General features: G+C 40.8%; 2 protein-coding genes across 2 annotated transcripts in view; one reads left to right on the top strand and one right to left on the bottom strand.

Moving 5' to 3' along the window:
- The window catches only part of SYN2 (synapsin II), a 163,335-nt gene that overhangs the window by 86,674 nt on the left and 48,707 nt on the right, over positions 1-27,954 (top strand). The window lies entirely within an intron of this gene.
- TIMP4 (TIMP metallopeptidase inhibitor 4) lies at positions 905-27,954 on the bottom strand. The gene is made up of 5 exons (XM_041427546.1): positions 27,690-27,954; positions 9,506-9,603; positions 3,359-3,473; positions 2,590-2,714; positions 905-1,572 (listed from the first exon to the last, which is right to left on the bottom strand). The coding sequence occupies exons 1-5, from the start codon at positions 27,832-27,834 to the stop codon at positions 1,375-1,377; spliced, it is 681 nt and encodes a 226-aa protein (XP_041283480.1). The 5' UTR covers positions 27,835-27,954; the 3' UTR covers positions 905-1,374.

The raw sequence follows: 27,954 nt of genomic DNA, 5'->3' as shown, positions 1-27,954 counted from the left end.
AAAAAGTTAATCTTTTTTTAGAAGAGCATTTCCAAACCTGTCCTTTAGATAGTAACATCTGTCAGAAAAGGCAGCTGCAGGAGATTCCCATCCTGCCTGAGGGCTCTGCCCCTTTTTTCTGGAGAACAAATAGTCTGGACTTTGGCATTTATACTTCCCAAAGTTTCACCACTGTGAACTTAATTATAATTATAATTGATTATAATTATAATTAATTATAATTATTTTTATAACCTTAAATATGTGTGTGAAGGATTAGTTACTAACTCCAGTCATCAATTCAGGAAAGTTACGGCACTAAAAAAGTTACAGGCAAAATGTGCTGTAACCCTTCTCTAGTTTGAGTTGACAAGTAGCCAAATTCACTGACAGGGCATGGTGGGTGTTCATGAATGAAAAACAATTAAATCCTGTCAAACAGGGTCACATATCTGCGAGCTTCCAGAAATCATGCAGTGTAAGTTATGCAATATTTATTGCATGTATTTTCAGGTGAGTTTCTAAAGTTTTAACAGTGCTGGGGTACAGGTACTGGTCATGTATTTAGGGAGGTTTTAAGGGCTGCAGCTGCCCCGAGGATGGACACAGTTTTTGTAGCTCTGAGCAGTTTTAACCTGTCATCATTTGGGCTTGGAATTTGTTCCATGGAAAGTTTAAATCTATGGATTAATGCTTTAACCCATGGATTAAAAATCTGACTTTTCCTTCAGCAAGGTATTGTTAGTCCATAGGAATGCTGACTTGGAAAGGGGGTTTTGATTATCAAGGCTGTTTCTTGATTTAGTTATCAATGGAAGCTACAACTCTGTGGATAAAGGAAGCTGTGACATAAGGAAAGTACAAAATGTGGAGCACAGATTGTTTTAATCACAGAAGTGTTCAACTTGTTTCAACAGATAAGGAAATATTTGTGATTTTTTTTAATAGCACATTGTTATAATACTTTACATATACACTGTACAATAATTCTTTCATATCCAAGACTTTCATACAGAAAAAAAAAAAATAGTTCTATAAAACATTCCGTAGTTCATCGGAAAGATTTGGAATAGAACACAGGGAGCTCTTAATCTGCAGGCGATCAAAACAGGGGGCAAAATTCTGGCAAAATTTGTTCTTGTACATTCATATTGGCAAAAAAAGGGGATTTGTTGTGCCTTGGAGGACGTTGCCAGCCCTCTGTGCAAAGCATAACAGAGCAGAGCAGGTGCCTCCAGGAGGTTTGTCCCTCATCCTGCACCAGTGCCAGCCCCACAGGCCCTTTGGGGACAACTGGCGCTCGTTTCTAGGCCAGGCACGCGGGCAGCGCGGAGCCGGGGCTGTGGGTGGCACGGAAGGAGCCTCCCAGGGGCAGATTTTGGGCACGGGGAGCGCTCAGGGTTCGCTGATGTCGATGAAGTCCTTCTCGGGGGGCGGCCCGCCCCGGTACCAGCTGCAGGTGCCGTCGCTGCGCTTGATGCAGGCGTAGTGGCGGGCCTGGTGCCCGTAGAGCCGCCGCTCCAGCAGCCAGTCCGTCCACAGGCACTCGTTGGGCGCCGTGATGGAGCAGGGCACCGTGTAGCACGTGGTGATCTGGGGAGAGAGGCCTTCAGCATCCTGCAGCCGCCTCGGGCTGCGGGCACGCTCGAAAATGGGAATTAATGGCGTTTATTTGCGTCTGTCTGCCCTGCGCTCACATTGCAGCTTCCTCTGAACTGGGGTTTAGCCTCAAAAATGGGAATTACCAGTGTTTATTTGCATCTGTCTGCCCTGCGCTCACATTGCAGCTTCCTCTGAACTGGAGTTTATTCTCAAAAATGGGAATTAATGGTTATTTACATCTGTCTGCTCTGTGCTCACATTGCAGCTTCCTCTGAACTGGGGTTTATTCTCAAAAATGGGACTTAATGGTGTTATTTACATTTATCTGCTTTGCACTCACCTTGCAGCTTCCTTTGAACCGAAGTTTATTCTCAGAAATGGGAATAAACGGTGTTTATTTACATCTATCTGCTCTGCACTCATCTTGCAGCTTCCTCTGAACTGGGGTTTATTTTCAAAAATGGGAATAAACGGTGTTTATTTACATCTATCTGCTCTGCACTTACCTTGCAGCCGCCTTGGATTGGGTTTATTCTCAAAAATGGGAATTAACGGTTATTTACATCTATCTGCTCTGCATCATCACCTTGAAGCTTCCTCTGAAATGGGGTTATTCTCAAAAATGTGAATTAACAGTGCTTATTTGCAGTTATCTGCTCTGCACTCACATTGCAGCTTTCTTTTGACTGGGGTTTATTCTCAAGAAATACAGAAAAATGGTGTTTATTTACATTTTTCTGCTCTGTGCTCACCTGGCAGCTTCCTCTGAACGGAGGTTTATTCTCCAAAATATTATTAGATATTATTAATTTGCATTTATCTGCTCTGAAATTACTGTCTGACTTGCAGCTTCCTCTGAACAGGGGTTTATTACCAAAAATGGGAACAAACGGCATTTATTTCCATTTATCTGCTCTGCACTCACATTACAGCTTCCTTTGAACCAAGGTTGATTCTCAAAAATGTGAATAAATGTGATTTATTTAAATTTATCTGTTCTGCACTCACCTTGCAGCCACAGCCCATCTGGTACCTCTGGTTCAGGCTCTTTTTCTGAGACAAGGATAAATCATCCCACGGCTCAATGTAGTTGCACAAGTGGATCAGAACTTTGCCATCACTTAAAATTTGTCCTGCAGCATGGAAAACGCAAGAAATCAAAGCAATAAAAGTGCTTTCTAAATATTACAAGTGTAAGAATACCTTGAGCTTTCAACTAATTGCATCAAATTAGTCATACTCTAAAAATTTTTAAATTAATTTAATTATAACAGAGAGAATGTTCTCCTAATTTCATGCTGGATGGAAGTAAAAGATTGAAGAAGGATATTTTTCTAATGATGTTGATAGTCTGCCAGCAAGGGGTGGATGCAAATGCAGTTAAACTGGATTTTAGGATGTCTGGAAAAATCTGTAGTTACTTGGAACCCCAGGCCTGCAGACACACAGGCAGGTGTTTTCTCATTATGCACTTTTGCATTCTTGGGAAAATCAGTACTGTTTGTTTAATCAAATAATAATGGCAAATATTGAATCAAAATTCCTTCTCTTTACTGATTATATCATCAGTGACCTTCTCTTCCTCTGGAACTGCTCTAAGAGTGCTGCAGGAAGGGTGGAAAACGTGTAAGGTCACACCAAAACTACAGCTGAACACAATTTTTACATCCTGCTGTGTTTGTATTTAGTACACAAATGCATTCTTTTACGTATTTTAGCAAATTCACTCCAAGCAGCACTTCTGAATCTCCAGGAGCATTGACTTCGCTCATTTTACCTGTTAGAAGGTACTGTTTTTTGTTGTTGGCTTCTAGTTTCACTCCACAGAGTGATGAATCAAAAGGAGTGTAGACATACTGGACATCCTTGAGCTTTTCAAATCCTTTAAACATCTGAAAATGATCAGAAACAGAGTCAGTAGTGGAAAACAAGCATGAAAAAACAGTTGCAAAAAAGAGCTGGAAGAAGTACAGGGTGAGTCTCTTTAAAGAAGGATCCAAAGTCTGAATTAATGTGAGAAAACACCAAGAACTGGACTTTTTCTCTACACTTAATGAAATTCATCCGAGAGTTTTAGGAGAGAATTAAGTAGGTCTTGATTTTTTAAATTATAGCATTTAAAATGTGCTTTTTCAGCGTATTTCATGGATTGTTAAAACTTTCTCTTCAGTTTATATTCTAGTGGCATATTCCATTCAAGGAGCAATGCAGAGACAGCATTCACCCTGACCAAAGTGCAAATATTTCTCAGTCTATTCCTGTGGGGAATTTTCTCTTGGTCTCTGGAGTTGTTGGGGTCTCCTGGGACACCAAACATGCTGAGGAACTGAGCATTTCCAGAGCATTATTTTCATATTTGGTCACCAAAGCAGAGTGGTTCTCCACATCCCAAATTCTCACCAGTGGGACTATCGGAAATGCAGGGCAACCCCGACAAGGCAAGAAAGACAAGGAGGGCTCTATCCTATTAGAAGGTTAATTAATTACTTTATTATACTACATTATTTTATATTACACTATATTATGCTGAATCTAAACAAGCACTCAACTTGACTCAATTGTTTAGAATTTGGATTTTGTTTTTGTATTGTGACTGTCAACCGACAGTCCCAACACACACACTTGGATTCAATTGGGCAGTGAATCAAAACACTCACACCAGAACCTAATCACTAATTCTTTTCAGGTATACTATCTTCCACAATGCATTCTACTTGGTTTAAAACACAGGAGTAGTAAATGAGATAAGAATTGGGTTTTTTTTCTCTGAGGTTCAAAGCTGTGATTCCCAGAAATATCTTTGGGAAGTCGTGCCTTGCTTTTCTCTGTGAAGAGAAATGCAGCTGCATGGGACCTTCTCAAATAACTGCTGGAAAACATCACCCAGCCCGTAGGATTTCCACCCTGCAAGTGCCAAAATGGAGAGATTTGGGATCAAAGGCCTTTTCGGGCTGGCTGCCCCTTAACCAGCAATTTCAACCCCAAAAAGAAATCAGAAACGAGGCATTAAAAGATGCAAACAAGCAGAGCTGCGCCCAAGGCCAGCGGGGAGGGAGCAGAAGGTGCTGCTGAGCGCCTGTCGTCACCTCGTGTGCCACCACCAGCCCGGTGACATCATGCCACGTGTTGACAGCTGGGGACAATGGCAGCGGCTCACAGCTCTCCCAGTTGCAGCTGGTGTCCCTGGAAAATGTGTTTGTGTTCCTCAAGCCCTCCCAGGGGATTTAAATAGCACGGGCCACTAGAAAATACTCTGTAATATGTTGGTTTTTCTGAAGCTTTATTTATGGAGGGGGGAAAGAAGCCAACGTTGCTGTCACTGCGCGGCTGATCCAAAAATATTAGCTGGGATTTGAAATGCTTTGGAGAATAAAACAAACGGGACCAGCCAGACCAAAACACAAACCAAACTGGCACCCTGTCCAAAGCAGCAGTGGGAATCACAGAAAATTTGCAAAAAGAAGAGGGAAATTTGTCTGTGCCACCATGGGAGTTGTGCAGGTGAACTTTGACTCAAGCTTTCCCCATCTTCAGAAACCTTCAGGGCCTTGTAGGGAACAGATTTTCCATGGATATCTCAGCTTTGGTCTCAGCTTTGGAGGCTTTGTGCAGACAGCACACCTTGATTTAGCTATAAAAACCCTAAATATCCACAGCAATAGATAATGGAGATTTAGTTAATATTTAAATGAGTTTAGTGTTTTGTTGCAGGATTTTTTGGTGGCTTTGTATTTTGGGTTTTTTTTAATTACTGTCTGATTTATCTCTGGTTTTGACCTATATAATTGTTACAGCATTTCTAAAGATTATAATCTTGTGTTTAACTCAGTAAATCATATTTAATCTTCTCAGTCATATTCTCCCTTCTCTAAAAGCATGGCTATTTCTCTGCAGAGGGATAAGGTGGTTGGGTTTGGTTCTGCTTTGATGCTGGGTGCTGATCCATGCTCATCTGAGCTCCTGGTGGGACTTTATTGGAATAGGAAAATAGGGTGAGGATCTGGGGGATAGAGAAATGTGACCCTGCTCCTAAAGTCTGTATGGACACCATCCCTGTCCTCCTGAGGGGTGGAACCAGCACCAGCACATGGCTTTGCTTGAAGATTTTAGAATGAGTGAGATGATCAAGTCAGTTACAAAAATATGATGAATTGCATGAAATCAAATATTATCTTCTCTCTTTAATATAATGCTGTAAATATTGCAAGAAAAGAACAGTAATAGAAAACATTTATGGCTTCTTGACATGCTGACCCATTGCTATAAAATGAATAGCCTCATTGTTATTTTTTTCTCAAAATAAATATCCAAATTACATCTAATATTTCCATCTAGAATAGCAAAGTTTTAATGCTAAGCCTAATGCACTGGATTTAAAATGAGAGAAACAGAATGTAAGCCATCCCATTAATGGAACAGCCCAACAACCCTGAGAGCAATGGAGCAGAGAAAAAGCAGCATTGTGCTGAACGTTGCAGTCAAATAAAACCTCCAAGGGCTCTGTGTTCCCTTTCCAAGAGGGGACAATTGATGAGGAAAGTGTGAACATCTGAGTGGTCTAAAAGCCCTCGCCAAAACCCACACTGAGGTGATAATTTTTGTGAATTTTTGGTGCTAATTTTTGATACATTTTACAGCCCAAAAGAGATGACTGGGGGGGTCCTGTTCTTCCCTGCTGTGTTACATAAAGCAAATTCTCTTCCCCCACCCTGGGCTTGCAGAGCACCTCGACTGCTGTGTCCAGTTCTGGGCCATCAGTTTGGGAAGGACATTGGGACACTCGAGCATGTCCAGAGGGGGCAGCGAGGATGGAGAGGGGCTGGGAGCACAAGCCCTGTGAGGAACGACTGAGGGAGCTGGGGGTGCTCAGCCTGGAGAAAAGGAGACTCAGGGGTGACCTTATCACTCCATAGCTCCTGAAAGGTGCCTGTGCTCAGCTGGGGTTGGGCTCTTATTCCAGCACTGACAGAACCAGAGGACAGAGTCTGAAGCTGTGCCAAGGGAAATGCAGGTTGGATATTAGGAAAAGTTTTTTACAGAAAGAATGATAAAGTTCTGGAATGGCTGCCCGGGGAGGTGGTGCAGTCACCATCCCTGGGTGTGTTTAACAAAGCCTGGATGTGGCACTGGGTGCCAGGGTTTAGTTGAGGTGTTGGGGCTGGGCTGGACTCGATCTTGAAGGTCTCTTCCAACCCAGTGATTCTGGGATTCTGTGAATTCTGGATTACCCAGAGCCCTGTGTCAGAGCCACTGGACACCCAAAGGACCCTGCAGCTTGTGGGACTGCAGGGCTTCGGGAGAAAGCAGCAGCACTTGGGAGGAGACTGGAATGGTGGAATATCCTGACCTTCCACACACACTGTGGAGTTCAATTCTTCAAAATGCTGCCATCCGAGGTGAGACATGGTGTGCTCAAGCTCTTGCTCTGAGCTCAGCTGACTAATTGTTCAGCATGTTTAATTTTCACCTCAGTTACATTCCTTGGATGTCAGAGGTTACCCCTCCCTGTCACTCCTGTGGGGTTTATCAGGCACAGTTGCCTTGCTGGGTTTATTTTGGTGTCACACTGTGTGCACAGAGGGTGGGCAGGTCACAGAGCTCCTGTTTTCCCCCAAAAATCCTTCCCTTCCCAAAATCCCTCCCTGCCTGGAGCAAGGAGCTGGCTCCTGGGGCAGGGGAAGGTTTCCTGAGCTCTCTCTGGTCAGGAGGAAGGATTTGAGGGGTAGGGGTTATCACAACCCCTCTGTTCTTAGTCTAAATTAAATAAAAGTTTTTAAAACACTCTCAGTTGGCCCATTTCTGGGTCAGGAAAAGAGTATTTTGTGTGATGATGTAGAGCATCATTATTAAAAAACACATCTCTGCTTTGTCCAGGCCTGGCTGACTTGGAATTAAATAAACACCTCTTTCTGCTGCCTGAGTTTTGAACAGCCTCCACTGGTGAAAATTAGGGAGAAACTCCAAAGCAGCTTCAACACATAAATATATTTCAGAGGTTCAGTGTGCTAAAGAGTGGGATTATAGGCTGAAAATAATCACTCAGATTAGATTTCTCATTCTTCTTGTTTGTGCAGAGGTAGAGGATGATTTGCATTTCTCTCAAGCTCCTGAAGTGCTGCAGAGTAGCAGCAGAACACTGAAGTGCCAATGGGAGGAAAGGGAATTCTCTGGCATTGATGTATTTATTTCTGTAAAGAAACATTTGAATAAATCCTTAACATTTAAGAAGATGGGAAGTGCCTGATGGGGACAGCTTTGGGGTTTGTTTTAGCAAGGTAGAGACTGACTTGTTGAAATTGCTGTACAACCTTACCAGGAGTCACATGTGACAACCACCCCTGTGAATACTTTGAGATATTCTTGTTTACCAGAGATTCTTCCTACTCAAGCTCCTGTGAGGGGATTCTATCAGTGGATACAACTTGACTGATTGAATTTATTTTATTTTTGAAAGCATGTAGCCATGCATAACGACCTTCTTAAGCATTCCCAGTAAATGGAAAAGTGTAACAATTACAAAATAATATTCAGTGAAAAATGAAGCTACCTTAAAACCCAACCCACCAATCCACCTCACCTGTGCACATTTTAATGTGCCAATCCACCTCACTCTCACATTTTAATTTAGAGAGATTACCTACTTCTTATATGTTCCAGAAAAAAGGTAAATTATCATTTTAATGATCATCATCACGATCATTTTAGCACCAGTGAGAGTTTGATGGTGACTTCCATGGGCTCAAGACATGTCTTCTCAAATTGCATTGATGAATATATCTCCTTATTGGAGCTGAACAAAGGGTGGGGAAACCCTGCGAGATTCTGAATCTGTGTCTTTGGGTGTTTGCTTCCCCGGCAACTTTCATACAAATGGATTTTTGTTTGTGTGAGTGTGAGGGAAGGACTCCTGGCCCTGCAAATATCCCTGCTCACAATGAACAGGGGGTTTGCTCCCTCAGCTGAAATGCTCCCCTCTCCTTGCAAAGTTTGGGTCATGCAGAGCTGCCACGCTCAGAGCACAGGTGACCAGGAATCCTCCAAACCCAGATGGGCTGACAGCACTCACAGAATGAAGCACATTTTTGGTGCCTTCAAAATCATGATTCAGCAAAATTCTTCATCAAAATATCATTATTTAGCAAATAATGAATTTTTGCTGAATATCCTGAATATCAGAAAAATATTTGCTGAACTCCTGAATATTTTGGTGCCTTCAAAATCATGATTCAGCAAAATTCTTCATCAAAATATCATTATTTAGCAAATAATGAATTTTTGCTGAATATCCTGAATATCAGAAAAATATTTGCTGAACTCCTGAATATAAAAAAAAAAAAAACCTCCTGAATATAATTATTTAGCAAAAACCTCCTGCATATAAAAAACCCCACCTCCTGAATACCATTATCTAGCAAAAACCTGAATATCAAAAAAACCATCCTGAATATCATTATTTAGTGAAATTCTTCATCAAAATATCATTATTTAGCAAAACCTCCTGAATATCAAAAAACCCCACCTCCTGAATATCATTATTTAGCAAAATTCTTCATCAAAATATAATTTTTTAGCAAATATAACTTTTTAGCAAAAACCTCCTGAATATCTCTCAAGTTCCTCTGCTGCAGAGTAGCAGCAGAACATTAAAGTGCCAGTGGGAGGAAAGGGAATCCTCTGGCATTGATGTATTTATTTCTTAAGCAGACATTTGACTATATCCTTAAAATGCAAAGATTCATTAAAATTTTCCTTTTCTTTGTTTTTCTTTCCCTTTTTTTAATCCCTCCTGTGATTTCTTCATCTGGGTCTAACTGTGGGGGCAGCTGGAGCAGCTTTCCCAGCATTTTGGGGTAAATTATTTTGGGCTGAAAGATGCAGAGGTTATCAGCATTGAACTTCAAAAAAGCTGAGTGATTCCATGTACCTTTATTTGTTTGATTTCATACCGGATCATTTTGTGGGTATCAAGGGGATCATCGCTGGCAGGAACCACCTTTTCACTGGATATTTTTGCTCTGATCACTGGAAGAGAGAGAGAGAGAGAGAGATTTAAATGCACATGAGCAGATGCCCAATTTTACACGCAAAAATGAAAATTATATTGATAGATTTTGGCATTGTTTTGACACTTCAGGTACAAGCAGGTTTGAAAGATTTTACCATAAGAACGCCAGCTGAGCTCCTGAAAACAAAAGTAAGTGGGCTGTCTGTGATGGAAATCTGAATTCCCAAGAATGTGGAAACCTGATTGATGTTACCACTCAGTTTTGACAAAAAATGTCCATCAAAATCTCTGGAAGACTTGAATCCCATAAAATTTGACAAAACACCCATCATTACAATCAGTGAGCAGAGGAAAGGGGCACCTCTGTTGATCACAGAATTGTTGATCAAATAAATAGACTTGAAGTAAGCCCCTGAAAGCCTGTGTCAGGCAAGATGAAAGCATTGATTTCATGCATGAAATGAGAAGAATAATCTTATATTCACTTTTCTGAGGCTTAACAGAGCACACCATTAGTTGTGTTAACCTGTAGAAATCAATTACTCCCTGTTTAGAGGTACTGAATTTATTTCCTGTTCTTTAATCAAGGAGAGTAGGAGATTTTATGAAAGAAGAAATGAATTCTTTCCCCCTCTCCTTGTTTGAGGCATCTCTCATGTGTGTGCTGTTTAAAATACACCAGAACTCTTTGAAAAAATTAAAATTAGATTGAGTTGCTTGGTGCCACCAAGATAAATGTATCAGAACACAGCTTGGATTTCAGCTGAACAGAATTTTGTTTGGCACAGCTAACAGAACATACCCATTTCCTCTTTGCTTTTCAGTTTAGTTATTTGATCAGGAAGCACCATCAGAAGAGCAAAAGCAATTTATTTTCTATTCAATTTCTTATCTTCTGGATTAGATGTATAATAATAATAATTAAAACCACCTAAAAATTGCATATGTTTCCCTTTACAGGCAAAACTAAAGACAGTAATAAAGCAGAGACATAGTAATATTCATTGTTTTATTGTGGTTCTATAGTGGTTCTAAGAATATGGGGCCAAAATTCCTCTGGGAATAAAATTATTCCTCAAAATTAGTGAGAGCCCCATTTTTGCTCTGTCCTGGATGGCCACTGCTGCAGCTCCTGGGTTAGAGCAGCCTGCGCTTGTGGAGAGACACTGACAAAGCCAGAGCAGAGCAAAGTCTTGTGACATCCAAATCACATGTTCCCCCCACAAATAAACCCCATTTTTTCACTAGGTTGGCCTCATTTTTATCATATTTAACATCATATAGCTAAAGAAAAGGAATAGGAAACTCAGGCTGAAACACAGCCAGGTGGAGGTAAGTCCCACCTAACCCTGGACAATTCCCATTTCCTCACTAATGAGCTGAACAAACTGGATGGAATAATCAAAGTCTTCAATTATTGTTAAAATCAACATGTTAATTATTATTAAAGCTGCAGATGCCTGCAGCTTCCAGGCTCCAGCAGGATGCTCCCTCCATTAAACCCTTCTTGAGGAGCATTTTGGGCTTGTTGAGAGGGAAGAGTTCTTTTCAGTACAAGCATTAATTCATGCTTTTATATTCCTCATTTCACGTGGAAAGTGGCAGCATCTCTTTAATCATCTGCAGATGTGAGCAACCCCACAAATTAGCTGAGTGTCTGCAGTGCTCTGATCTCCTTCCAGGGGAAAAGTGCTGTGGGTTGGGCGAGCTCTGCCCTGCTGCCAGGGACAAATTAGGATGGTGGTGCTTTGTTTTGAGATGCTCTCCTTTGCATCATTGCTCCCTAAAAATGAAAAAGGATTTAAAGCATTAAAGAACCTGTTCAATTCTGAAAGAAAGGGCTGAGAAAACGACATTATTTTCTCAGTACCATAACATGGTTTACGTGCAGGAAATCTTTTCCTGCCTACTCGGTGTGGGATAATTGAAATTGCTTTCCCCATGTGTCCAATGTTGAACATGGTGCATTTCCATATTTTTATGAAATTCTACTTGTTAGCACATGAGAGGAAGGTTATGGATAATCCCTGATAGCTCCAGGGGTCTCCACAGAGCTGTGCAAGGCTGAAAGTGCAACGTCCTGGGCTTTGTCATGCAGAGATCTTTTAGTGGGTGTGCAGATGAAAATGAGAAGCATTTTCGTGTTGTATGTGTTTCCTTCATTTCTTTAAGAGAAAACTTCCAGATGGCAAAGGAGGACAAATTGAGATTTATTTTGTTAACAGTAAGAAAGTTTAATTGTCTAAACTTTGAGCCATTTGGGTTTTACCCTTCTATTCTCCTGAAACCAAACACACAGGGATCTTTTGGTGCCTTTTAATTCTTCTCGGGTTCCTTTTTATTTTTATTTTCTGTGCATTAATATTTTTTTGCCATCAGTGTCGTCTGGCTGTCTCCTCAAACCTCTGATTCATGTGGTTGCTCCTGTTTTTAACCACAAGCACTTCCTGCTGGAGCATTCCTGGGCATCTCCCTCTCCTCTCTGGTGGCTCGGGGGGCTCAGGATTCCTCCGACTCTGCACTTCTTTCAGGACATGGTTTTGAGCATTCCAGGGCTGGCTTGGCCTCTCTGTGTGAGTGAGAACAGCCTCTGGTTGTTCAGGAATAATGTCATTTTAGCTGTTATTGCTTCCTTATGAGGAATTTGCATCTATGGAATACATAGGCACGGATTTCACGTTTCGGTGCCAGCAATTCCGAATCTCTCGGATTCGTTCTGCACTAAAAATACAGACTTCAACATTTCAGTAGGAGCATGGAGCTCTTCTGTGGACTCAACTTCGATAAAATGTCATTTGGTATCCTCACTTTGCAGCTGGAGGTTTTCTCAGGCGACTGAGCTGGAAGGAAATGAATTTGAGGTACAGGAGGACAATGCTCAGCCCTTGGGCACTCTCCTGAAATGTGTTCAGAACACATTCACTCCTGCTTTCCTGAATAATAATGATCCTCTCCCAACCATTTGTAAATCAGTAGGAGATAATTTTAACTGGGTAAAACACAGCACATATTTAGCTTATCATTTGATGTATTTGTGGTTTTACAGTCAGGAGAAAAGTGCCAAGGTTTGTACAATACAGAAGTGTTTATATGCAGTAAGGGTAGAAAGACAGGAATTAACATCATCTTTCCCAAACCTGGCTGATTTCCTTCTGGAATTAGCTACACTAATTAATACTAATTAAATAAACATCATCTTGTGTGTTAGAGGTTTTTGTGATCATGAGGAACTACTTTTATTACAGGCACATCTCCTTGCTCTGAGGAAATTCCCTGCCATGAGATTGGTTTTACTGCACCACAGTGACAAAACCAATGAAATCTGAAGGGACAGAAAACACAAAGAACTGAGCAGTCACTGCAGGGCCCATTCCAAGGCACAGATATGGATGGAATCTGGATAAACCAAATCCTTGAAATTAATGAAAAATAATATATGAATATAAAATATATTCATATTAAAATATTAGATTGGAATATAATAGAATAATGGTTTATAGTAATATATAAATATATTCATATTAAAATATATTATTATATAATTAATATATTGATATACTGGAATTAATATATTCCCTAAAAGTAGTTTCCTTTTTAGACCCTGAGTTATTTCTAAGGCAATAACTGAGGGAAAACTGTTGAGTGAAGAATTACTCTCATTGTTACAAGTAGGTATTATTAAATAAGACATTTTGTATTGCAGTATTTAATATTTTATATTATATTACTGTACTGAAGTGTACTGAGATTATCCTCAAGCTACTTTTCACAGTCCAAGTGTTAGAAGACAGGCAACTCTGCTGAGCTAAAATAACCAATTTTACTGCTCCTTCAAAAGGGAAAGCAAGTTGGAGTTTAGTCCCCAAATAAACTTTATAATCCTAAGAAGCAAGAGCTAAAGGAGAAGGTAAAAAAAAGACAAAAAAATGAGGTCTTTTCCTCCACTATCTGTTAAGTACCAGAAACAGCATGGTAAAAAATAATTATTTAGGAAGATATTTAAGATACTGCTGGGCATAAGAAGTAGAAATTCAATAAATGAAGATAATTAAGAATAAATTAAGAAATTTTGGATACTGCTGGACATATAACAAGAAAATATGTTGTATAGAAATCCTTGTGTGCATTCTTGTTTTAAATATATAAATAGATAAATAGGTAAATATTTATAGGCATATTGAGGAAGAATCTGGGTTTCTGTGCCTCTGAAGTTCACTTCAGGTTTTTGACAGGCTGCACCAGAGCTCTGTGAATAGAAGTGTGATCTCCACCTTTTCTAAGCAGCCTTCCTCTGCAGAAATCAGGAAAGTTTCATTCCTATCTCACAAGTTTATAATCACAATCAGCTTTGCTACAAAAACCTTGAAGTGACACTTCAAAAACTATGTTCATAGAAAAAGATGCAAGCTACTTAAAAATTATCATCAAGGCTCATGAAGCTCTTTTTTTTCCTCTTGTATTTTAAAGGCTCAATTTAGTCCCTTCATTTAATTACCTAAAATACAAAGAGGATTTTTGGGCACTTCTTTCCACCTGTCTCTTTAGTGTCTGACACTTCAGTCAAGCTGCTCTTAGATGTTCTTGGAGGGACAAGGAATAAAAGGCACAAGGAGAGGAACCGAAATGAGAATGAGTGGTTGTTACATGGTTGGAATGAGGATGGCATCCTAAATATAGATGAAAAGCATCCAAAAAGTGTTTTTCTGAAATAGTCAGAGTTTGCAGTATGAAATGTAGCAGAACTATGTACACAGAATGTGGATGTGCATCATTTTGAAGGCCCTTAAACTCAAACTAACTTCTCTCCAGAAAAAATCTGTCCTTTCACCAAAATGAAAGCACTTTCATACACAATATGCAGCTATTTCTCCTTACGCTTCTGCTGGAAGATTAACTCAAACTTCTATCATGTATCTATCATCTGTCTATTATCTATCTATTATCTATCTATCTAGCTAGCTAGCTAGCTAGCTAGCTATCTACCTCTCTATCTCTCTATCTATTTTTCTATCTTTCAGAACTTTTTCACTCTTTCGGGTGCAAGAGCTTAAAACTTGCTCCATGAATGTCTCAAATTCCTAGAAGATCCCACCCAGAATTTTGGTAGAAGGAAAATCCCACAGTGACAACTGCAAACTCAGTTCAAAAACTCTTCTTGTCCATAAGGGATGGTTTTTGGAGGGTGGGGGACAAGGGGGCTTTTATTTCCTCAAAAGTGTATATGTAGATCTTATTTTTTTTCTCAAAAGAATTTATTGAAAAAGGATTTTGCCTCATTGCAACAATTCTGTGAGATCCAACACCGTTTTATATATCCAAAGGAATCCAAATAATTCTGTTCCATTTTTTTGCAGCAGTTCTGATCCCAGGCTACTCAAACCTGGCTGGAACATGACATTGTGGTGTCTTGGGTTTATACACTGAAAGGATTTGTCTGAAGAACATGCAGAAGAATCCACATGAGGGGTTTGGAGCTGTAAAGGTCAAGTTTTCAGGTCCAGTGATTTAGAATAAGAAAATAAAATTTAGAATAATAGAATATAATTTCAAATATTAGATAATAATAATAATAGTAGAATAATAAAGCAGAAGGGAGCCGAACTGGCTCTGGCCTCTGCAGGCTGGGTGGCACTGGCTGTCCCTGTCCCTGGGGTGACAGGCTGGGGTTACTTCCAGGTGTGATGTTTTTCCTTTATTCTGCTTTCTTAGCTGGCTGCAGCAAAACAGAAATCCATTCTCAGTTCCCCTGGGACAATTCTCACAATTTTACACCGCCTGACAAAGATGTGCTTGTCTGTTTTTAAGAGCTCCTCATTTAAGTAACTGTATCACTTTTTATGCTTCCTATTTTGTACATCCTATGATATACATGATATGTATATGATATTATATGACATTATGATAATAGCATATGATATTATGATATGTAATGTTTCCTATTTTATAGATCCTAATTTATTTTGCAGTCACGTAACAGAAGCTTCCAGAACTGCTGCATTAACTAATCAATGCTGTAACAGTGTTTATTTTCATTTGAACATTGGGATAAACCACTTAGAAATAAACCACCTAGAAATAAACCACTTAGAAATGAACCACTTAGAGCAGAAACAGCTGAATATTGTTCATGAAAGTGCTCTCATTTTGGTGAAAGGACAGATTTTTACAGAGAGAAATTAATTTGGATATGAGGGCCTTCAAAATGATGCACATCCATCCACAAGTGCAGTGTTGGTGGTGCCACAGTCAGAACAAAGCTTAGCCAGGAATTTTTCATCAGCAAATTTCTCAACCAGAGGACTGGTGATTTCCTTCAGGGGGTTGCTGTGGGATTAAGAAAGAAGGGTTTTTATTAACACCCTGTCACCACGAGTGCTAAAATTTGTATTCTGTAAGAGAAGGCTGGGAAATGTGATAATGAGATGTTCAGCAGTGCCCATCTTCAGTTTGGGAGGGGAATGAGTTCAGAGGGCTCAGTGTGAGAGCAGACTGAAGCTGGGAATCCCAGAGGGGGACTGGAATTCATGGGGGGAGCTGCTTCTGTGTGCAGCCTGGCCAGCAAACACCACTGCAGCTCAGATTTGCCTCCACTTGAAGTCAGGCATCTGGAAATGGCCAAGAATTTAAATGTGAGCAACCAGAAAGCAAAATAACTTCAAGTTTGTGAGCAGAACTCACCTACTGCAGTCACCTGAAGTCAAGCTATGGTAAAATAATGCAAAGAGTCCAAGAAAATCTCTGGAGAGAGGGTGTGACCACAGAATTTCATTGGCCTTTGTGTCTGGAGGGCACAGAAGCTGAACCCAATACATTGTGGTATCTTGGAGGAGAATAATGGCAAGAAATTCCATCAGAGCTGCCAAGAGCCCAAGAACAGGGTGGAACACTTTGGTTTCAGGAGCACACAGATATGACAAAAATAATCTTTAGATAGGGAACTAGACATCTGAGACACTTCACTTTTCTTGCAGAGAGGGAACAAAGTCAGCAGGCAAAGAGAAGGAATAATCAACCTCCAAAAAGAAGGGGAATCTGCACAGAATTTGTCACAAGAGACCAAGATGAATGAACCTCCCTAAAAGCAGCACTGCACAGGATAGAATAGATACCTTGGATAGAATTCTAAATTAAACACGGTCTGTTGGCTGCTGATTTATATTGCTCACAAAACCTCTAAAATGTACAAGAGGGTGTAAAATCTTCCTCCGTAATTTAGAGCAACAGTCCCATCTGTCCAGCACTGCCACTCTCCCTTTCCCTGCCTTCTTCTAACTAAACATGCTGGATTGTTCAGTGGTCTCACAGCTTTACTTGCCATATTTGCTTATGGTGAAGCTTTGATTCTCGCCAATGAAGAGAGCAAAATAACTAGATTAAATATTCATGTATACAGAAAACATTGTAATTTCTCAGAATGCATATGAGAGGAAGAAAGAAGCTCTGGTAACACAAATTGTAACTCTGATTGAAGCTCACAGGTATCACTAATGCTGCCAAAAAGAGGCAAAAGTTATTGACTGATTGACATAAAATAATGTTTGAAAAGAATTAATTTAATACCCAATGTGTACCTTTACATACACACTGATATTTTTATCAGTGTGTACACACATATTTTTAACAGATATTTTTAGATTATTTTAGAGATAATTCTGGGGAGAATGAAGGTTTTGTTCTCTTAGTGTTTCAGGATTTGATTTGCACAAGTTGCCTTCCAGCAGGAGAGGCAGAGGCCATGTCAGTCATTTGAAATCTCTGGGAATGTATTCCATACATCCCTGGGAGCAGGGACCATTTCTGCCATGAGCAGCCACCCCTGCCAGAGCCAGCAGGGTGATTTTATGGCTCAATAAATTGCCTTTAATCTGAACACGTTATTTTATGTGAATCAGTCAATAACTATGTAAGACCTTTCCACAGCAAGTCCCTGAACAGCAAATATTCTGGGTTTATCTGCTCGTGCTGAGGGATCGGCCAACTACACTCTCATGGAAATGCCAATATTTTTGTTCTTTTTCCACTTAAAATTGCCTGGTGGCAATTTTCTCTACTCTGAGCCCAAAAAAGGAGGATCTGCTGGTGCTGTAACTCATTCTCACATATTTTGAGGTGGTTTGTGTTGCATGGAAGAGGTTTGTACTCTGTGTTTGCAAAAGCTCTCCTGCTTCTTACTGCTTCAGGAATTTGTTTTGCAACTTGGGAGCATGAATCCTTCTCTTTATTTACATAAAGTACCCTGAGCTGAACTCAGGCAACTCTCACTTTTGCAATCAATTCCTATTTAATTGGATCTTTCAGAATCTGGTTGTTATGAGTTTGCTGGGACACTCCCAGTCAGTCCAGACCACCTCTGCCACGGGTGTCCAAGTGTTTCACCTCCAGGTGGCTTTGTTGGAGGTTTTGTAAGCAAAACTTGCTGGCCACCTTCACCACCTCTGGAAATAGTTTAAATATCCATTTTTTAAGTTCTTGTGCAGAAGATTCCCAGTGTTGGGGCAGGCTGGAAGTGGGGTCTGGGCACTGAGTGATGGCTGATGTGTGTCAGAATGGCTCAGGCAGTGTTTGTGGGGGTCAAAAATGACTCCTAAACTCCCACAGGAGGGCTGCCAAATTACTGATGGTGCTGCCAGGTTGGGGGTGAGATGGATACAACACACTGCCAGGAGAAAAAATCTGGGAAATTTTTCCACTGACTCCTGTGACAGCCTTGGAGTGCAGGTGTCCCACACAGCCTTTGATGCCTTCCACACCCAGAGGACTGCAGCCCTTCTTTTGCAGTGCTGATTTCAGAATTATTGCACAGCTTGGAATTGTTTCAGACTGCAGGAGAGAGAAAGATGTTTGCTTCAGGGGCTGCTGAGGTCCTGCTTCATCCTGATTCTTTCAGGAGTGGAAAACCTACATTTTTATTTCTCTTTTGAGAACAAGTCAGTGTTGAATGCTCTTTGAATGATCTTTGAACAGCTGGAAAAGAACAAATGCTTTTAGAAAATGGCTAATCAATTAATCTTTCACCAGGACAGAGCATCAAACAGTAGCTTCATTTCCAAACTAACTCAGATATTTGGGGCTGTGGGATGAGTTCAGTTCTAGATGCAAAAAGAATGAGCAGCAGCAAAGCTGCCCCAAAACTTTGTATGTCTACATTGTCACTCTTGCTCCACAGCTCCCAGACCCAAATTTGAGGAATCTTTAGTTCAGAATATGTTTCTGCTAGCTGGGATATAAAGGCAGTTTTACTTTTCCTGCTTTGTATTTTTGTTTCCTAACATTCCATCAATAAATGCTTATAGCCAGCTGTAAAATAACTAAATCATTACACAGTAATCAACTGAAGCACAGTTTCTATAATCATGAGAAGGAAAAATTGTGGAGCTTTCTGGACTATTTGAACAAAGGTGTTTTGGATCTGTAAGCACAGAGCTTGTTGAAGAATATAACTGTAACTATAGCAGGATTTTCCCTTTATTCTGTGAGAAGCAATGTATGGAAGAGCATTTCTTAGTCTGGGTGATGTTTCCAGTTGCATGAGAAGATAAGGGTGCTGAGATAATCCAATCTGTAACTGAGAAATCAAACAGGGAAGTTTGTGACTTGGACTAAACTTCACTTGTGAAGAACTTTTGAAGACTGAAAACCCCATAAATACTCTCCAAGTTGATAAAACAGATACCAAGGATGTTTTTTTAATGACCTTGTGATAAGGATATTCATTTGCACTGCATTGTTTCTCAGGGTAAATGCTTTGCAGAATGTGATTACTCTGTAGTGTTTTATTAACCCTATTAGGGTTAATAATAAATCCAATGGGGTTATTTTATTAACCCTACAGAATTTATAAACAGACCTGTTCTAGTCTGCATCCAAACTGCATTTCCAGTTCAGGCTTTTGGGTTGTGGAAGGCCAATATTTAAGCTCATTAGGACTCTCAGGTAGGTCAGGATTTTGTGTATCTCTGTGTTTTTGGCTCAGGATGCACAAATTCCTCATGCTGAAGGCAGGAGTTGATTGAGTTTGCTTCCGTGTTAAACCAGAAGATTATTGGTTTTATTTATTTTTTTTTTAATTAGAATAATACGTTCAATTTATGAGAGTGAGGTTTAGAATCTCATTTTTATAAACTTTCAAATAGAAGAGACTAGTGTATTTTTAACAGAAGTGTGGGATTCTTTTAACTTAAATATCACCTAAAAACTACCCAAACTGATTACCAAATGTTGTTCAAGGTCAGCTTTATTTTCACAGCTGCTCCTCGTGTTACCAGGAACATTTCTCTCTGCTTCACAAGCCTCAGATACCACATCATTTGACTGGTAATCAACATCTGCCTAATTTCAGCTGGAGAATAACACTCCCTTTATGCTCCAAGCCTGTAGGACAGCATACATGATGTTATTGTGGATTTCCATTCATGGGGACACGGCCCTTCCTCGGGGTGGACAGAACCCTACATTGCTGAAATCACTTTTAATGAGAAAGTTTTGGATTGAAGTTGGCACATTAATAGGATTAAGAGTTTGGCAGCCTTTCATGGTCTCTGTTTTATATTACTTAATCTTTGTTTCTAAGTTGAGTTTTGTTTCTGCACTCAGTGTGTGTAGAATGTTGTTTTTGAAATGATGGGGTTCAGTTTCCCAGAGTTACAACAAATGATTTTAAATAAAATAACTCAGTTTTTTTCGTTTTCTTCTCCTGAATTTAGAGCACACTCAGCAACAAGCTGGTGTGACTGAGTTACTTCTAAGTCAGGCAAGCAGCAAAATTCTTCTGAAATTTCATTTTACTACCCAATATCCAGCTCTGGGGTATTTTTTTTTTCACTAAAGCTAAATTAAGTTACATTTTTCAGCTATGTCCTAATTGACAGGAATGTTGTGCTCAGTGGGTTTGGCTCCTTAAAATCCCATCCTGTTGTTCAGTTTTGTGATGCCACCTCCTTTTACAGCCACAGCTTTGAAGGATTGGGAACAGTGCCATGAAAATGCAGCGAGCAGGGGAAGGAGAGCTCAGCCTGGCTTTTCCCAGCCCCAGCCCCATTTTCAGGCTGGAGTGGCAGAGCTCTGAAGGGCACTCATCCACAGAATATTGGGAATCATTTCCCAGAGTTGCACGGCATTGGCAGTGTGATTCAAGCCTTGAATTCGGCACTGAAATGTGAGTTAGGAAACTGAATTTCCATGGATTTTTCAAGCTCTCAAAGCATTTGCTCCTATCCTAAACCCCCAAGTAGATGTAGGGTTATTTGTAGGTCTTATTCAGGTCTTACCCTTCCTGTTCCCAAACAGCAAATGCAGGCTCCATCCTAGGAAGCTGTTACAATAATATTTTAGTGACATTTATTTTCACTATTTAGCTGCAAAAGGAAGGACTCAGTGCCATTCCCACAGCAGCATTCCAGGAATTCATTGAATGGGAATATTGAGGTTTTTCACTGGGTATTCAGGTACATTACACAGAACTGTAACTGGGATTGACACCACAGCATTCCTGCAGCCAGAGGTTTTGTAGGATTTTTGCATTTTTTTAAAGCATTCAGAAGTTTCAGGCTGTGACACCAAGCAATTTATGTGTACTGCAATTATTCCTGAATTGCCATTCATGGGAATTTTTACCAGGATGGGCCTTTGCAGGGGCCAGGTATTTTTTTCTTCTCTTTAAATGCATCAGCAGCTCTTTTAAACTAAACAACCTCTCAGAATTCATGCTGTCCAGTGTTTTACAAATTTTTTTGAAAGTGCTACGAATATGTACAAAAGTATGCATAAAAGTAAGAAAAATTAATTTTAATTTCTTTTGTACTTAGAGAAGTAAAGAAACCTGGTCTTCTTTTCTCTGCATTTGACAGGGCACTGTGCAGCCAAACTTGATGAAAGAGAGGTTAATTTCTCAATAATTGTTGTTGATGAACCAAACGTTTGTCATATAACAAAATCTGGATATAGGAATATATAAAATGTGGACATAAGAATGATTGTGAATGATTCCTACCTGCCCACACTGATTTCCTGAGCACTGGGGGGACACACAGGACTGGAATTCTTTTTTTCCTCCACCCCTTGCTGAGGAAAAGGCTGAGATTTGCCTCATTTTCAGCCCCATTGCATAAACCTACCAACATCAGTTTTGAAATTAATATAATTTTAGCTTCTTTTAAGAAGATTAATTGGTTCTGGAGAAGAAACTGGCAGCACCCTCCTCCAGTGCTCCCAATGCTGCCTCCCCACTATAATCCTTGCAAGAACCACAGTCAGATGGTTTTTTGTCTGTTCTTTGGTAGGGAACTGGAACAGCATGAGCCCAGTACAGCATTTCTGCCACCCAGTTCCCAATTCTAGGAGCAGAACTTCAGCTCCCACTTCTGAGTGTGAGCCCTGAGGAATGGCAGCTGCACATTCCGTCCTGCTGGAAGTGTGGCTCTGGAAATGTGCATTATTGTCAATGGAAATGTGCATTATTGTCAGTGGAAATGTGCATTATTGGCACTGGAAATGTGCATTTTTGGCACTGGAAATGTGCATTTTTGGCACTGGTTTGCACTCAGGGGAAGGAGGTGGTGCAAAGCACTGGGATCTGCCTCTGCTCAACAGGGCAGGAAGAGAAATGAGTTTTCCCTGCTCTGGAGAAGGCCCAAAAGCTGTAGGAATTGCAGGGTTCCCTGAGCCCAGGTTGGGGTGTCTGGGTGCCCATGACCCAGGATCCTGCCAGGAGTTGTCCTGCCCAAGCCAACAGCATCAAGAACCCAGATTTTTCATAGGATTCACAAAAAACTCCACAGAAAGCCAAGGTTTGGCACACCACTGTCCTTTGTATAATTAAATTTGTCACCAGTTCCTGAGGTTTATGAGATCCACTGCTTGGATGGACACTGTTTCCCCAAAGACACAAGGGGCAGTGGCACCACTGCTGAATTTGGTGTCAGACTCCCCTGAAGGGCTCAGCAGGCTGGGCAGGCAGGGACCACACCTGCCCAGTGCACTGCCAGCGGGTATCACACAATAAAATAACAATAAAACCTTGAATTTCACTGCTCACCTTTCCTCTCCTCACTTGGAGCAAGCACCATCCCCCTTTCCAGTGCATTCCCCAAAGCTGATTTTTTCCCACCAGGCAAAAATTACTTCCCACCTAATAACGTTCAAATTAATCCATTCCAGCACAAAACTGGATATTACATGGCAGAGAGGCAAAATTGTGGGACACTGAGCCATGAAGGTTTTCATTTGAAACTCAGTAATGAAGAAATAGCGTATTGTGATTATCTCCCAGAAGAGCTGACTCTGAAAACTTAATTCTGGCGTATTTAAAGAAAATTTGTACTGTTATGTTTAAATGTGATTAAAATTTAATATATCATCTGGCACATCTTTACAGTGCTTGATCTCTGTGATCTTGGGAGATTTTAATGGGCTGAAAATGCTGCCAAGCTCCAGCTGTAAAGTTTCCATCCTATTTTGAAATGTGCCACTCTTCTCCAAAGCTGCAGAAATATCTTCTAAAGCTATATTATATATACATATGTATTCAAGACCTGTTAGTCATTGCTGTTCAGTAAAAATATAATTTTCAATATATTTTTATGAAAAAACAATAAGAGTTGAAATCAGAAAGAATACAACCAACTTTGAAGGGAACTAGTGTTACACAGCTAAGAAATGTGAAGTATTTACATATTTCTCCTACTGTCCAAAAAGTAGCCCGGGGGGGAAAAACCAGCATGAATGTAAAGTGCCAGACTTCAGGAAGGAAACAGTGCTGCCCATAGCCCATTTTTGCCTCCAGATTGCCTGATTTGAAGCTCGCATTTGTCCAGCATTGGGGCCAGGATGACAAATTCAGTGGCAAAAGGGAAATCTGTTACCTTGGCACTATCTGGTAAACTCAATTGCATCTGTGTTTCTCTCCAAAAAAAGGTAATTATCCAAAGAGTTTTCATGTGCTGGCTGGGCACTCCAGGGCCTCACTACTGAATTTGTTATCCAGCACCTCCTCCCACATTTTTATGAGGAGAAAACCTGGGCATTGTGGTCAGCACTGATAATTAACATGGACATCTGGTTAATTAAACCCGTCCATTCCCAGGGCAAGTCCTCTGGGAAAGCAGAGGTGTTTGCTAGGGCTGAAGGAACTCAGCACATTTAGAAGAGCACAAGAGGGATGTATCTCTGGTTTTGTATCAAAGGAGTGGAGCTCCTGGTGCCAGGCACTTCCTACAAATGAGGAGTTCCCTCACTCTGGAGGGAAATTTAAAATCACTGAGAAGCTCATGACAATTTCTCCAATCTGTACTGTGGAAATCAGAAAAACAGAAACTTCCACAGACACTGAAGGGTTTGATCTGCAGCCTTGGAAGAAGCTTGGCTTGATGTAAAAATACAATATACAGAAATCAGGCAGAAAAACCATAAAGTTATGTTTCTGCAGTTGTAAGAATATGCTTTAAATAAGTGAGAAACTGCACTGGTAAGATGGTGAAGGGTTTGTAGTGTAGGGGTGGGGTTGTGTGGAGTGAGCTGAGAGTTCAGGAGTTATAACAGAAGCATTTGTGTGCAAGTGACACAGAAGCCATTGGACAAAAGTGTCTGCAGTGCAGCAGAAGTGAGTAAAGGTGATGGGTTAGAAAAGCAAAATAAACCCTGTGCCAGCTGTCCATTGGGTTAGAAATTCTGTATTGCCTTGTAACAAAGAACTTGTGACTGCTCCTGAGCTAGGGCTGAATGCTTGCTCCTCTAAAATCTCACCCTGAGCCCCTGAGACTGATGTTTGTCTGAGCTATAAATCGTTCCTGGGTTGAAAACAGTCCCCCCCTTTGTTATTAGCAGTGATAACGACACTGTACAAAATCACATCTTCTGAAGGGTCTGGGGGAAGGTGAACAAACACAAGGTCAGGCAGATGGCAGGACTGGCACAGCACTTCTGATGTACTCTGGCAAATGCCACAGTCCTTCCCAACCTCAGCCCTGCAGGCCTCTCCACCCATCCCTGGTTTTGGGCAGGACCAGGAGCTCTCCCTGACTCCAGCTCTGTCAGACATCCCCTGATCTCTCTCAGGTTCTGCACTGCCTGTGGGGACCTAGAGCCACAAAACCTTCCTGGCAGTGAAGGACAAAGTGCCACAGCACCAATCATCTTAACAAAAGGCAAAGCAAAAGAGCTTGTCCAGATTTAATTAATTTCTGTTCTTGTTTTTCCTTGAATGTCTCAAAAATGCTGCTGCTGAGTGGCTTCACACATTCAATTGGTGGTTCAGGGAATGTCAGTTCAATCCCTTCACCTCCACCATAGTCATGCTGGAGGAAATTAAAAATATTGCCTTTACACAGTGGCTGAATGGCATGTGGTGGTTGGTAGCTCCACAAGCACTTTTGAGACTTTATCTCTGGTTTTACTGCGGAGTCTTGGGTCAGGGCATCTTTATTTTAATAAGATCTGCTGGGAAATCCTGCTAGGGAGTCCTGGCTGTGTTTGTGGCTAGATAGGATGAACTTAATGAATTAATGAATTTAATACCTGAAGAACTGGAACAGTCAGCACACAGCTGGGAGCCAGGTGGCCCTGAGGTCTCTGAGGCCACAGGTGTGTCCCCGAGGCCACAGGTGTGTCCCAGGCAGCTGTGGAGGCACAGCCCCAGTTCCCAGGGGATGAGCAGTGCCTGGCCAGGGCTGCAGCCCGGGGTGCCCCTTCCTGCCGGGCACAGCTCCTCTCCTGGGCACAAAGGCTGCTGGCACAGCCTGGGGGAGCTGCTCTGCCAAGCTGCTCCCTGGAGCTTCCTCCCACACAGGACAGGCAGCTCCACTCCTGCTCCTTCCGAGGGGATTCACTCTATTTGTGTGGCCAAAGATTATCCAGTGGTTCAGCCATGAACGCTCAGAGCAGGTTTTGTGTGTGTGTGTACATGCAAATGTATACACAAAAATATGTGTGCACTTATTGGGGTGAAGAATTCCCTTCATCTCCCGTTTTGTGACATACAGAAATGGTATTTTAAAAGTATAAATAGTGAACAAAGGGATCCTTCACATAAACATTCCTCAGCCAAAAGAGGAAGTTTACTTAGGAATATTTATAGGAGTGAGAGCTTAAGCATCAAGTCCAAACAATGTAGCATAAAACTATTATAAGTATTTAAATAAAAAGTAGCATGATATAGTAGAAAAGATAAAAGTAGCATGATATAGTTCCTATTTGTAAAATACATCTAAGAAATTAGTAAATACTAATCTGTATCATCAGAACGGCTTCCCTATGAATGAAAATATTCATTGAGGTGGCCCATAATGAATATTTTTAGTTTCCTCTGCACTGTAAAATTGTTAATTTTGGAAAATTTTTACATGAAGTCTGTTGAAAAGCTGTCACTTTCTCGTGCACAGTTAAATGCACAACATATTTAGTTGTAGCACAACTTTTATTTCCTTCCATTCCTTAAACACCCCCAAGCCTGTGATGCCTGGTGGAGGTACCTCCACGAAAGGGATTGCTGAACACGGGCAGATTAAAAACCAATTTAACTGATGGCCACAAACAGAGCTCAGAGTTTGTCATGGCCACAAAGATTTTCTGTCAGGGCATAAAAGCAATGAATCAGTATGCAGAAGGTATTGCCTGCCCCATAGAGATGCTAATTCTGTGGCACTTTGGAAACTCATGTTCTACATTTACTGTTCACACCCCATGGAAGCTAACCAGCCTCAGCCTGAGCTAATGAAATCAAAAGGCTGCAAAATGTCACATTTTCTCAAAATGTCACATTTTCTCATCCCCCTGCAGCCTAATTTTGGGTACTTTAGGCTCTTTCTATGAGTTGTTTGACAACTGTGGTCCTGCCTGGCTGTCATGAGGCACAATTGTCCCAAAGCTGCAGAGCTGTGGTCACACAGAGCTGCTGTGGCCAGTTTATGTGCAGAAAATAAAGGGCCCATCAGCTTCCTGCTCCAGAAAATGATAGAAAACCCCAAGAATAAACTAAAGAAAGTATAGAATAGCAGAGCAAAGGTCAAAAGTTTCAGCAAGTTAGCACTGGGGACTTATATTTTGTGGTCCTTTGAGTTTTTGTGTTTTGGGGTTTTTTGTGTTTTATTTTTGTTTTTTTTTTTTTTTCCATGAAATGCTATAAAAATATCTATATGAGTAGTTTACACATGGCAAGCTTATTTAGATAGAATATTTTATATATAGCAGATACTGCTACATATAGCAGTAGATATTTGAAAGCTCAGGTATTTTCTAAGTTAGGACCTAAAATACAAATACATAAAATAGATGTTATATATAAAATATATAACACATATAAAGTATGGAAATATCTGTTATATGTAATAGATGTAAAACATAAAAAGCATAAGATAATACATAAATTATATAAAATACGCGAAGGATAAAAAGACATTCATATATAATATATAATACATATAAAAGATAAAAATATAGTTATATATAGTGTTTATAATATAAAAGTGGTGTATATAGATATATAGATGTAGAGATAGAGGTATAGAGATGTAGAGATATAGAGATAGATGTAATAGATATAGAGATAGATGTAATAGACATAAAATAGATATAATAGATATAAAAATAGATATAAAAATAGATATTAAAATAGATATTAAAATAGATATTAAAATAGATATTAAAATAGATATAGAATATATAAAACCACGTAAAAAAATAACTAAAAAGCCACTCTCCAACCCAGCGATCCCAGCAATTTATAACCACAAACCCTTCTGGCAGCGCGCGGGACGCAGAGCACCCAGATATAGAGATAGATGTAATAGATATAGAGATAGATGTAATAGATATAAAATAGATATAATAGATATAAAAATAGATATAAAAATAGATATTGAAATAGATATTGAAATAGATATTAAAATAGATAAAACCACGTAAAAAAATAACTAAAAAGCCACTCTCCAACCCAGCGATCCCAGCAATTTATAACCACAAACCCTTCTGGCAGCGCGCGGGACGCAGAGCACCCCCAGGCATCTCTCCCCCCGCGTTAGGGTCAGCGCAGCACAGCTCCCACCAGCCCTTTCCCCACTCCCCGGCTGCAGAAGGGCCGCGGGGAGGCTCCGCGGAAGGGCCGCGGACTCACCGAGCGCAGCATCGCACAGCAGCTGCTGCGGGTGCGCGGGCGCGCAGCTGCAGCCGGACACGGCCGCGGGCAGCGCCGCCAGCGCCAGCGCCAGCACCAGCGCTGCCCCTCGGCTCCCGGCGCTGCCGCTGCCCGCCCGCCTCATGCTCCGCTCGGGGGAAGGCTCTGCTCGGTGTCCCGGCTGCGCTGGGATGCCCGGGGATGCTGCGAGCGCTGCCGGTGCTCTCTGGCTCCGCTCGCCTGGACATGGGACCCTCTTATTTAT

This window comes from Onychostruthus taczanowskii, unplaced genomic scaffold, assembly GCF_017590055.1.
Source record: "Onychostruthus taczanowskii isolate IOZ18803 unplaced genomic scaffold, ASM1759005v1 scaffold116, whole genome shotgun sequence".
NCBI lineage: Eukaryota > Metazoa > Chordata > Aves > Passeriformes > Passeridae > Onychostruthus > Onychostruthus taczanowskii.
Note: the sequence above shows the minus strand (reverse complement) of the source record. Positions and strands in the feature narration are given on the sequence as shown.